The sequence below is a fragment of the Panthera onca genome, chromosome F2 (assembly GCF_046562875.1).
Source record: "Panthera onca isolate mPanOnc1 chromosome F2, mPanOnc1 haplotype 2, whole genome shotgun sequence".
Lineage (NCBI taxonomy): Eukaryota > Metazoa > Chordata > Mammalia > Carnivora > Felidae > Panthera > Panthera onca.
In genome coordinates this window covers 82,842,456-82,854,511 of record NC_138356.1, presented here as the reverse complement: position 1 = coordinate 82,854,511, position 12,056 = coordinate 82,842,456, and the positions used below count along the sequence as shown (strand labels likewise).

At 61.3% G+C, this 12,056-nt stretch overlaps 1 protein-coding gene and 1 long non-coding RNA gene across 6 annotated transcripts in view; one reads left to right on the top strand and one right to left on the bottom strand.

The window, feature by feature from the left end:
• The first annotated feature begins 61 nt into the window (after nucleotides 1-61).
• On the top strand, nucleotides 62-6,288 carry LOC145713399 (uncharacterized). 3 transcript variants are annotated; one of them, XR_014136506.1, is made up of 6 exons: nucleotides 62-556; nucleotides 1,568-2,438; nucleotides 3,220-3,335; nucleotides 4,515-4,570; nucleotides 5,114-5,359; nucleotides 5,504-6,288. It is a non-coding gene; the product is annotated as an uncharacterized LOC145713399 (long non-coding RNA). The 3 variants fall into 3 exon arrangements; XR_014136505.1 differs by having other exon boundaries at nucleotides 62-1,661; XR_014136507.1 differs by lacking the exon at nucleotides 3,220-3,335 and having other exon boundaries at nucleotides 62-1,661.
• Nucleotides 2,162-12,056, bottom strand: part of SPATC1 (spermatogenesis and centriole associated 1) — a 27,065-nt gene continuing 17,170 nt past the window's right edge. For all 3 annotated transcript variants that reach the window (XM_081792078.1, XM_081792079.1, XM_081792080.1), the window contains 4 exons: nucleotides 10,161-10,889; nucleotides 9,546-10,046; nucleotides 9,289-9,428; nucleotides 2,162-2,566 (listed from right to left, as the gene is read on the bottom strand). In XM_081792078.1, coding sequence (XP_081648204.1) covers nucleotides 2,237-2,566; nucleotides 9,289-9,428; nucleotides 9,546-10,046; nucleotides 10,161-10,889 — 1,700 coding nt within the window. In that variant the 3' untranslated portion in view covers nucleotides 2,162-2,236. The remainder of the gene's footprint in view (nucleotides 2,567-9,288; nucleotides 9,429-9,545; nucleotides 10,047-10,160; nucleotides 10,890-12,056) is intronic.

Here is a 12,056-nt window from a genome sequence, read left to right as displayed (position 1 = left end):
GGCGGCAACCGGCGCGCCCGGGAAGCCGCGCTCTCCTCTGCCGCGCGGAGTCTGGGCGGCCGTTGGAGGGAACAAAAGGGAAAGCGAAAGAGACCCTGGCTTCGCAGCCCCGCCCCCAGATCCTCCTCGCCCCACTCTGCCCCGCCCTCCCCTGTGCGCCACCGGGAGAGCCCCCAGACCTGCCCGACGCGAGCGGGGATTGGGGTGCAGCCTACAGCAAATGGAGAGCGACCCTGTTTAGTGCAGGCGGGCGCAGCGCCGGTGGAGGCAGTGCGGTGCGTGCTGCGTCCAGCTCCCTCCGCCGGCCCGCAAGTCCGCGCGGAATTGCCGGCGCCCTCCAGCGGCCCTGACTTCGGGGTCTACCCCAGCCCCACCCGCCTCCCGGGGTCCAGGTGTGCCGCAACTGAGTTCCGAGACACAGCTCCAGAGGAGGGACGGACTCAGAACGCCCTAATCTGCCACCCAGTGAGAGCCCCGCAGAGCTGCCCTAAGAGGCCTGTCCCCCGTGGTGACAGACCGCTCCGTGACCCTACCCCGAGGAGCTTCCAATCGGGAGGTGAGGGCCGTTGGTGCGGATTTGCGCCGCCGCAACCTCAGGACACGTGAGCCACATGGAAATCAGCTCCCCATCCGGGGGCCCTTTCGTACCTGCTTCCTTGGTTCCCAGGACCCTGCTGCCCCGCTCTCTGTCAGGTGCTGCCGGGCCCTGCTTGAGCCCGCATCTGAATCATTTGAGCCGTGAACCACAGCCCACCGCTCTCCTGGTTGGGTCTTAAATTGCCCAGGAGTTTGGATCTGGGCAGCCATTCACGACTGCTGCCAGGGAGGAGGAGGGATTTCTGCCCCCCACCCCCACCCCCAATTCTCCAGGAATCCCTGATCCCCTTTAGAAACCAAGATCTGGTGCTGGGCGTGTTCACCGCGACAGTTGTGTCTTGCCGCTAGGCCTTGTCAGCAGACAGAACTAGGAGATTTCCGTCTCTAGATCTCACACCGCTCTATGTGGAGTCCTTCCCTGCCTTTCCGCGGGGGTCTGGCTGGGTCCCCTGAAGTAGCAGGCCTGGGAGTGGAGAGCGCAGGGAGCTCCCGGGCCAGAAGGCCCTAGCACACCCCACAACGCTCTCCCTCCCTGCCTTCCTTGCTGGTTGCTGATATGATGCCTCTGGTTGAACCCTGGGACTCTTCTGTTCCCTCAGAGCGCTCTGGCTGGCAAGCACCGGTGTTCTAGGAGCCTGCTCGCCTGGGGTCCTCACTCCCACCTCCTCAGCCCACCCTTTGCCTCCTATCGCAGCTCCAGCCTCCTTCCCTTCCTCGGGCAGGTCCTCTCCTTTACCTCTCGTGGGCCAGAGGCCACTCTGTGGGCTTTACCCCACTGCCCATCTCTCATGCACACCCTGGCAAGGACCCCCATCCTGGCCTCCAGTCCTCAGTTTCCTGCACTATCCACAGGCCCCTCCCCTTAGTCTGCAGGTTACCCCTGGTGGAGTCCCATTTTACACGCCCCGGCCTCTGCTGCTCCCTTGGGCTTTCCCATTCTGCCTGCACTCTGCCCCTGCCCCTGCAGCAGGTGGGTTCTGCCGGCTCCAGCTCTGAGGCTCGGAACCCTGTGGAGCCTTAGGAATCGGCCACATCTCCCTGGGCTGCCCCTCGCTAGGATTTGGGTGAGTCTACTTTCTCCGGGGTCCCGTCCATCTAATGTCCTCTTGCCCTTAGTGAGGCTCCAGGAGCCCTCCCTGCCCCCTCTCCCGCCGCCCTCTTCCTGGCCTAGGACAGAGGGAAGGGTCCCCACGTCCACATCCTTGTCTTCTGCCTTCCACTCTGCACCCAGGCTTTAGCTCTCTGTACAGCGCTAATGCTGCTGGCACAGCCACGGCCCTCCCCTGCCAGGTCGGCTCCTCCTTGCTTCCTGCTCTTCCCCCTCCGAGTCTCAGGGGCTCCTGCTGCTCTCACCCGCAGGCCGGCGGCAGCTGGGGACCTTTGAGCACCACCCTCCTCAGCAGACAGCTGCCCAGCTTTGGTCTTGGGGCTCTCTCCAAGGACCCCGGGGTGGGCCTGGAGCCCCAGGGCAAGCAGGATTGAAGGGGTGTGGGGGGAGGAGGTGCTGGTGGGCCACCCCGGCGGAGGCAGCACCCCCAGGAGTTCTGGCCCGGGGCCCAGCGGCTAGCGTGTGTGGGAAGCTTTAATGGCCTGGCACCGGGGAGCGGGCCAGAGCGGGCCTGGCTGGCAGGAGCCGGCATCACCAGATGAACATAGGCTTGCCATCGTCATGCGCCAGCTGGTTGAGGCAGGAGAGCAGCAGCAGGGCGTCGGTGAGCATGCTGGGGTGCACGGTCTCCACCAGCACGCGCTGCAGGAAGTCCACGGTGTAGGAGCCGCCCTCGGACGCGGCCAGCTCTGGCCTCTCACGCAGGATCCCGTAGGCGTTCACCAGCTGCTCGGTGAGCGCCGGGTGCACCCGCCCGTCGTAGCCCAGGCTCTGCAGCCGGTTCATGATGCTTACGTAGCGCTGCGTGAGTGTCTGGCACAGCTCTTCATCCAGCTTGTGGTCGCTGGGGTTCAGGGAGGCCTGAGGGGAGAGCGGCCGTCAGGGCCCCTCCTGCTCCCACCGCCACAAAGGCAAGAGAGGGGCAGGTGCGGCTGTGGCGATGTGCTGGAGGGAGGTGTCCTGGAGGCCCTGGGAGAGAGGTCTGGGGACTGGCAGCAACCCGGTGGGTCTCCACCCGCTTCTTTACTGCCTGTGCCTTCCAACCGGGCAGTGACTGCATCCCGCAGCATCTCGCCAGGAGAGCGGCCCCTCCTCCCCACTCCTGCCGTTGCCTCTCGGGCACGTGACCTGGACATTCACTCAGGGCCCCGGCTCAGAAGGGCCACACTCAGCTTAATGTCCTGCCGTAGCCATCTTGGAGTTCTTTATAGGTTTTGAACAGAGAGCCCTGTATGTTCATTTTCACCGAGCCCTGCACATTACATCTCTGTCACACGTGCAGCTGCCCCCAGGCCCACAGAATGTCAGGTCTGAAGTAGATGGGGTCTCTTGCCTGAGGCCCTCCTACACGTCCCACCTCTTGGGGCCAGGCCTGACCTGCAAGGTCCCCACTCTGGCCCTGCTCATCCCCTTCCAACCGTTCCTGGATGCCCACCTGCTGGTTCCTAACCTGCTAGAACGAGCTGCTGAGGCGTCACTTTCTCCGAGAATGTCCCCTGTCCTTTCCTCCCCAGGTGGTCTTGTGAATAGAGCACTGGACTCCTGGCTCGGCTCAGCCAAAGTGACGCCTGACCGCTGGCAGACGTACCTGGAGCCCTGTGCTCAGCACCCCCGCTGCACGGTCACTAGAGTAAGCTCATCTCCCTGCCTCTAGGCTCCTCCAGGCCCCTGAGCCTTCGCCCTCCTTTCACCTGCTCCTGTGCCGTCAGGCAGGCTGCAGGAGTTCAGCCACCATCTGTGGGTGACAAGTGGGGCCGCTGGACGGCTCAGAGCACAGCGAGTGGGTAGCTTTAAGCCTCAGCCCCCGAGGACATCAGAACCCATTATATGCTCACTCCGGGGCTGTGGCTGAGCTCCTGCTGTGTGCCAGACGCGGCGCGTGGAGCTACAGACAGGAGCAGAAGTCAGGGGTGGGCACCCTGCGCCCACCCTGCCGGGGTACTGGATGGGGAAGAGCAGTGTGGGCACACTTACACTGAGACGCAAGGCTGCGGCTGCCCCGAGGAGGTGACCTCTTGAGAGTGGAGCACAGGTGAGGCAAGTGAGGGGGGACAAGCAGGACAAGCACTCCACAGAAGCGAGGCAGCAGCGGGCACCGAAGCAAGAGAGGGGGAGGGCTCTGTCCTGCAGATAATTCGCAGCCCTCCCCTGTGCAGGCACCATACCAGGTGATGGGATTCAAGTGTGAGCAAAGCCCTCTGAGTTTATGGTGATGACAGCACCAAGGAGAGGGACGCTACTGTGAGTGTTGCCGCGGGGAGGGGACTCTGGAGGGGAGAGGGTGCTGGGCTGAGGTCTGAGGGACGAGGATCTCAGGAGGAAAGAAACTTCCAGGACAAGGAACAGCATGCATGGCTTGGAAGGTACCAGGAGGCAGAGCACAGAGCAAGGAGAGGGGCCCACAGGGAGGGCCGGGTTCAGGGACCGCTTCTGTCCCCACACTGGGTCTGAGCCTCCTCTGCTCTGACACGGAGGCAAGCAAACCACCTGACAGCTGCTTTGAAGAGTAAAGGAAATGTCTCTAGGGGGTGCTGAGCACAGCATCTGTACCGGTGTGCACCCCCTTGAGGCGGTCCCGGCTCCAGGGGACACATCAGTGGGCTCTCACGTTGAGCAGAATTGTGTTTCAAAGGAATGGAGGAGGGGTGACATGGTTGGCCAGATGAGGCCAGGGTATATACAGGCGGGGAGGAGGCAGCAAAGCCATCTCAGTGCCTAGCTCCCAGCCTCAACTCTCCTGCCCCCCGTAGCATGTGTCACCCCCTGGACCTGTAGCATACATATTTATGGCTTTTCTTATTTATTGAAGGCCTCCCCACGAGTGGGCGAGCTCCTGGAGCGCAGAGACCGTCTGATATAAACTTGGTATGCACTGAATGCTCCATAATAGGAGTGAAGAGATGGAGGGGAAGGATAGTAAGGTGCCAGCAGTTTAGTCCAGGGCCTAGGTGAATGTAGACGCAGGCGTATACATGGGAAACATCTTTAGAGGGAGACTCAGCAGAGGATCTGGTGCTGGACCAGATGTGGAGGAGAGAACAGGTGCTACCAAATACGCACGCACCTGCAAGAAACTGAGCACATGTGTTCACCACCCAGTCTTTCCATTCTGGAAAGGACGCCGACCACGTGTTCAGTGCTAAGGGAACCGGCGGCGAAGGTTCAGCCCTTGTTCCCGTTAGAAAGCAACGCTCAAGAGGCGGCCGCACGTCCCTCAGAGGGCGGAGACTGGAGCGTGCATCCTGACTCTTGGGTTAGAGAGAAAATCCAAAGCAGTTTGTGAAATCCTTACACCTGAGAAGCCCCCGCCCGTGGGTGGGAGGCCACCGGGCCGGGCGGGTCCACCTGCTGCACCACTGGTTAAATATAGAGCGAACTGCCTTGCCCCACACGTATTCCCAAACACAGGCTGTGTAAAATAAAATGACTTAAGTGCTCAGCCCAAGAAGGAGGAATAAAGCAAACCAAAAGGAAGCAGAAGGAAAGAAAGAGCTGAACCGAGGAAACAGAATCCTAAGGATCAACAGAGGATCAGCAAGAAAACCCCGCGAGCGCACCGAAGCCCCGCCTTCCCCTGCGGAGGGAAACTCCCGCCTGCGACCCCGCGTCCGCGACGGCAGCAAGGCCTGACGTCACCGAGACCGGGCCAATGGGGTGAGACTGGGACCGTCAGCCCCGCCCCCTGGGCGGAGTCCCGGACCCGGGGCCCAGACGCGCGCCAGGGGGTGGGCAGCGGCCGCGGCCCCACGGGGACAGGGACACGCGGCTTCCTGACGCCCCTTCTTTTTGTCAGGGCAGCTCGGCGTGTTCGCGAGATAAGTAGCGAAGCTGCAGAAGTAAATAACCGCAAACGGCATCTGGAGGCGTTAAAAACACGAGGGTGGGGCGCCTGGGGGGCTCAGCTGGTTAAGCGTGGGACTTCGGCTCAGGTCATGATCTCACGGCTCATGAGTTCAAGCCCCACGTTAGCTCAGAGCCTGGATCCTGTTTTGGATTCTGTGTCCCCTACCCCCACCCCCGCTGCCCCTCCCACACCTGATCGCGCGCCCTCTTTCTCCCCCTCTCTCAAAAACAAAGACACCAGGATACAGTGCGGTTTATGATCAGAATACCTTCTCATGTGTCCTTCCGAAATGGTAAAAGGGAGGGAGGGAAAACTCGTGTGATCTTTTCAATGAAAGGCAGAAAATACATTCATAAAAGTATTCATGATTAAGAAACCCCCCCAAAGGTGTCAATGAATGAGGAAGAGGAAAAACTTAACCTGATGTGGCAGGTGCTGAAGCTGCCTCATCAGGCTTCCGTCCTAGTGTTTCTAGTGCTTTTCGGAAGCTGAAAGCCTTTTCCAGACTCGCCTGTGGCTTAGGGACCTCTGCGACCTGGGCTCCTGCCCAGCAGGGCCCGTGAGTGGAACTTGCAGGCGGATGCGGATGCCGGGAGACAGTGGTGCCCAGGAGGAGCAGGGGTCCCCGAGAGTGCAGTGGCTATGACCCTGGTTCTTCAGGGGCAGCCATACCAACTTCTGTGCCCAGTCTTGTGTCCTCACCTAAACATGTACAATAAACCTCTTTCTGTTTACATCAGCTAGTGTTGATTCTGTTATCTGCAACCAAGAACTGTGACTGAAGAAGATTTGGCAAAAAGCCTGGACACACATTGTACTTAATGGGCAGACTTGACGTGACGTGTGTGTTTGCAGTCAAGCCAGAAACAGGATGAGGTTGCTGTATTATCTGCTTCTTGTAAACACTGTACAATATGACCGTCTACATAGAAAAGCCAAGATGATATACAGGCTATTAGAACCAGAACAAGAGTTTGGCATGGTAGCTGGAAACAAACCATTGTGCAAACACCACAACTGTTGTCAGCAGGCCAGTGCGTGGGGCTCCAGAGGGCACTAGGGGGCCCAGGACCCAGCTGGACACAGCCATGAGGTGCCTCCGTGACCCTCACACGGGTGCTGGGCTCAGGTCTGCTGTGATTGCAAGCTGAAAGGGAGGTACTCAGAGCACCCCACCCCCACCTGGAGCAGAAGATGTTTGCAGCTGGGGAGAAGAGGTGACAGGTCTGGGCACCGGAACAACTTTCAGTTGAGTTTAAAAGACGGCACAGCTGACTGTGAACTTATAAAAAAGATGACCAGATTCATTGAAAACAGTCAACAAGTCCTCGTTCGGCAACGGGGCTCTATTGAAACTTGTCAGTCGTCAAACTATCCAGCATTCGCGAAGCAAACGAGCCAGGTTCGGACACCAGGTTTGACCAGGGGTGGTGGGTCTGGATAGAATTTAGGGATTCTAACAACGACCAACACTGGGGTTCAACGCGCAGAAAAACAAGATGTTTTCAGGAAAGGAAATAAAAGTCTAGGCAAAGCGGAATTGGATCCTGATAGGAATCAACAAACGGGCCAGGCCAGCAGGCAGGCTGGATGGCCTTGAGAACGTTCGTGCTCCTCGGGTGGAACCAGACATGGTCACCCTGCGGCGGGCCAGCTGGGGGGTGTCAGACCCCGAAGACAACGTCTGTGCGGGTGGGCTCGGCAGGGCGCTTCTCGGGAGCTTGGGCACAAGTGTAGGACCCTGGCAGCACTGGTCATTGCGGACGGAGGGTGAATGGGGCCAATGGCTCTGGGACTGGGGACGGAATGAGTGTTTGGCGCCAGCCACAGCCCCTCCCCCACAAGCACTGGCCCAGGGGGCACCAAGCTCCTTGACTTCCTCAGACGCCGGAGAAAAGTGCCTTCGGTACATCCCGCCCTCATCTTCCTGCCTCTCCTCTAGGAGTTACCGGCTGGTGCTGTGACTGTGGAGTCCTGGGCAGAACTACTGGCTCCCGCCAAGTGGAGAGGGGCGGGGACCAGAGGGCTCGCACAGCGGACTCATGGCAGAGTCCCGTGTCAGCGGTGATATGTCTTTATCACCTTCCGTCTAAAGGTGGGTTTCAAACAGCCGGAAAGCTCTACCACACTTTAAACCAGACATTGTAATCCAATGTCGTCTTCGCCACCTGGATATCAGCTGCAACATTGTAGAGACGTAAATATTGTGCTTACGCCCGTGTTGTTTGCCAGTTTCTAACTAGCCATGGCCAGTCTGCACTTGAGACCCAGCCTTGGCGGCGGGGGTCCTGGCTGTGCATCAAGGACCCTCAGACCAAACGTGACCACGGTGGGCCCCACTGACATGGGCAGCAGAAATGGCAGGGGTATCAGAACAACCGACGCCATAAAGACGTGAAACGTCCCCCTGTTCAATCTGGGAAGTGATGCAAAACCAAATACTTGAATGAGGTTTTTCCTAGAACTTGACGGGTGCTCCTAAAATTCACACTGAGCGAGAGGCCCAGAGGAGCTGAAACAATCTGGAAGAAGAGAGGTGCCGGGCTCTGTCAATGCACCAAGGAGGACAGCATGGGCTGGGGACAGTCAGAGCGGCGGCTGGAGAGCCCACACACATGGGGCTGGGGTGGGGGGGGTAGCGGGATGGATTCAGGGCTGGTCCCAGCCCTCTACCGCTCTAGCTTTAAGGGAGTCATGAAAAGTACAAACAAAGGGAAAGGTAGATCATTCTGACCACATTAAAATTAAAAACCGAACCAAAGGACACACTGACCAAAGGAAAAGGCGAGCTCAAACCGGGACTCAGATGAGCCCACAGTAGCCCTGAGCTATTCCTGCCGGTCACACACCAGGTCTATAGTCTACAGATAAAAACGCTGGAGAGAAGGTGGCCAGGAACAGAGGCCTATTTCCCAAGGAAATCCCCAAAGGCTCGCCTCTCCCGTCCCCCGGCGTGGGGGCCCGGCCAGAGTTGGCATGCTGGTGGGAGAGGAGGCACAGGCGATTGATCGTTCTGGACAGCCTCCTCTGGGCATCCAGCCAGGCACAGCCCACACCCCGTGACGGCTCTCCTCCCAGTGTCTTCCAAGGCTCCCAGTGCCCTGGACACCTTTTGGCCACTGGGGCTGAACACCAAGCTTCCCGCACTCGGTGGCAAGGTAGGCGTGCCCAGAGAAGCCCTGTGTGCCGTGTCCCTCACAGGACGAAGGCTCAGTGGATGGCGTGCTAAGAATGCACTGGAATGAGCCCGAGCCTGAGGTCCCTGGTCATGAGGCCACCAGCTGCTCGGAGGTTCTGGGACCTGTCTACCCTGTGCCACCTCAGTGACCCTAGAGGGCACCAGCAGCGGTGGGGAGGTGGGAGGGGTAGGCATCAGCTCTGTTAGTGGGGGGAGGGCCCCTGGGAATGAAGGCTGGCCATCTGGAAGCCACTGCAGTGGCAAAGGGGGGCAGTGCAGACGTGACCGTGCTCAGGACCCTGCCCTGCACTGTCCCCTGGGGAGGCCACGTGGCTAGGCCCACAGGCTCCTGCTGCCAGGCGCCCTGGACACCTTTTGGCCACTGGGGCTGGACGCCATGCCTCCTCCACCACAGGGTGCCCGCGGACTCTGATGGGCTTGGCCAGGCTGGCGCGCAGGGCCCCCCAGCGGCTCCTCCAAGGCCCGCACCCCCCCCCCCCAACCCTAACGGGTGACAGGGACAGGGCCTCTGGTGGTGAGGGGGAACCGGGCACCGGGCACCTGGATGATCTTCTCTGGGATGTTGGAGACGGTGAAGCCGTACAGGCGCACGCGCTCGGGGAAGATACTGGACAGGATCCTGCGGTCCAGCTGGAAGGCGATCTCCCCCACCAGCCGCTCCCAGGCCAGCTGCCTCGACTCTGAGGACAACAGGGGGTGGAGGGAGTGGTCCGCGGCCCAGGCCGGGGCCGGGGAGGGCCACGGGGGCAGCGGGGGAGACCCCGCACAACTGGCGCTGCTGCAGTTGTGTCACAGACCTCGGGGGCTGTCCGGAAACTTGCTGATCTTCCGGTGGGCCAGCTTCCGTTCCAACTCCACCATGCTTTTCCGAGATGTTTCTGTGCCGCGTGGACCCCGGGGGTCGTTGACTGACGCCGGGGAGGACGAGGTTCGAGGTGGGGAATGGGGATTTCGAGGAGGGGAGTGGGGGGTGGATGAGGGCTGGGTGGGGGGGTGGTGTGCCCGCGTGGGGGACGGGGGTGGGCACTGGGCAACGTGGGTGGTGCCGGGGGAGGCGTAGTCGGTGGTAGCTTGGGGGGCGGCAGTAGGGGCGACAGGGGCAGGGGCAGGAACTGCTTGTCCCTGGGGGGCACCGGGCTGGGCCCGGGCGTCCGAGGTGCTGAAGGAGAAGGCCGTCCCGGGGCCAGCTGCGCCCTTGGTCTCCATGGGGGTAGAGGTGTGCAAGGGCACGCCCACAAATGTCACGCCGAGAGGCTCCAGGTCCTGGGTCGGCTGTGGGTGCTCAGCGGACATTGGGACTAGTGACGTTGTGGGGCAGAGAGGAGAGAAGGAGGGTCAGAGCAAGTCAGGACCCAGGACCGGCCTGGCGGGGGCTGGGGGTGCCCTCCTGTCCCTCCCCCTGCACCGGGTACCTTTGGTGGTGCCGGCAGGCCCTGCTCCAGCGGAGGGATGGGGTCCAGATGGGCATCCTCGGAACGGCTCTGTCAGCCGCACCCTCTGGGCCCCCGGCAGCACCAGATTGCTCACGGGGTTGGCCACAAGGTTCTGAGAAACACCTAGAGGGGCCGCTGTGGAGGTGAGCAGAGGGCTGCTCAGAGAGATGGCCACTGTGCCTGTCGTCGGTGCCATCAGGGGGCTGCTTGGGGTCAGGGGGCCGGTGGAGGCCGTGCCCATGGAGCTGCCCAGTATGCCTCCTGGGGCCCCTGCCAGGGGCCCGGCCAGGGGGCTGCTCGGAGTCGGGGGGCCGGTGGAGGGCAGGCCCATGGAGCTTCCCAGTGTGCCTCTTGGGGACACTGCCATGAGGCCGGCCAGGGTGCTGCTCGGAGTCAGAGGGCCGGTGGAGACCGTGCCCATGGAGCTGCCCAGTGTGCCTCCTGGGGCCACTGCCAGGGGCCTGGCCAGGGGGCTGCTCGGAGTCAGGGGGCCGGTCAGGATGCTGGAGAACAGGCCGCTCTGTGACATGGGCCCTGGACCGGGCAGCAAGGTGCTGAGGGGGCCCGTCAGGGGGCTCACGATGGGGCCTGCCGTGGGGCCGGGCTGCGGGCTGTTTAGCATGTCGGCCAGGGGTGCCAGAGCCACAACGCCCACTTCTTCCAGGACGGGCTCGTGTGCTGCTGCCGGGGACAGGGGCAGGAAGACACCTGGGGGACACAGAGAAAGCACTGAGACCCCGGCAGGCCCAGTGGGGGAGGGCCCGGGTGCTTGCCTGCCTCTGACCAGCTGACCAGCTCTGCACCTGTCTCTTGGGTGGCCGGACAATGACCCTCCCCCGCTGACGGGGTCTGTGGGGCGACTCGGCAGATCCCACCGGAGGGTCTGGCCCTCTTCTTCTCCGTCCTCTGAGGCAGCCTTGTCCCCCTGGGCTCACCTCTCTGCACACCTGCCCCCCCGCCAAGTCACAGGGACCTTCCACAGCTGCCCAGCCCTCCATGTGCCCACTGCACCGAGCTACTGACCCCTCACTGAGGAGGGTCTCCTGGCGGTGGTCCCCCAGGTGGCCAAGTGGACCCATCCATTCCCTGGTGGGGAGCAGCGGGCCCCGGGCCTCCTGACCACTGTCCTTGTGGGGACAGCAGAGCTGCACCGGGTGTGGGACCCTCAGGGAGGCCAGAGCTGGGACAGGCACAGAGCCTCAGCGGCACCGATGGTGGCTCGTCCCTGCCTGCCCGCAGTGTCCCCGGGAATAGCGAATGCAGGTTCAAGAGGGCGGGCTGGCCCAGACACGGCTGCTTCATACTCCTGGATCCCTGGGCGGGGGGCGGGGGGCAGACAGCCCATTTCCCTTGGGTTCCTGAGGAGCGAGCCCTTGAATGACCACCGTTTTGGGGGAGAAGACCCCTGGGGGCACGGAAGCTGGGGGAGGGCGCAGTGTGAAAACTGCCAGTCAGGCGGTTGTCGTTAGGCGTCACGCGCTCGCTCACTACAGAGAAAGAATGGAGCTACGGAAAAGCCCAAAGAAAGATTAGAAACCGTCGTAGTCCTGTCATCCTGCCGTTAGGCGTGATGAAAAGCTCCGTGTTGCCTTGAAGATTCTCTCCGTGAGTTTATAGATCAGGGGTAGACGGACCTTGTCTATTAAGGGCTGGTGGTGAATACGGCCAGTTTTGTGTCCCGTCTCTCTTGTGACCGATCACCTTGGGGGCTGTGGTACCAGCGTGGCCCCAGACATCACGGAAACTAATACGGTGGGTCTGTACCAATAAAACTTTATTCAGAGACGCTGATGTTTGAGTGTTGGGTACTTTCCGCATGTCCAGAAATAGTATTCCCTTGATTCTCCTTCAATCACTTAAAACCGACAATGCCGT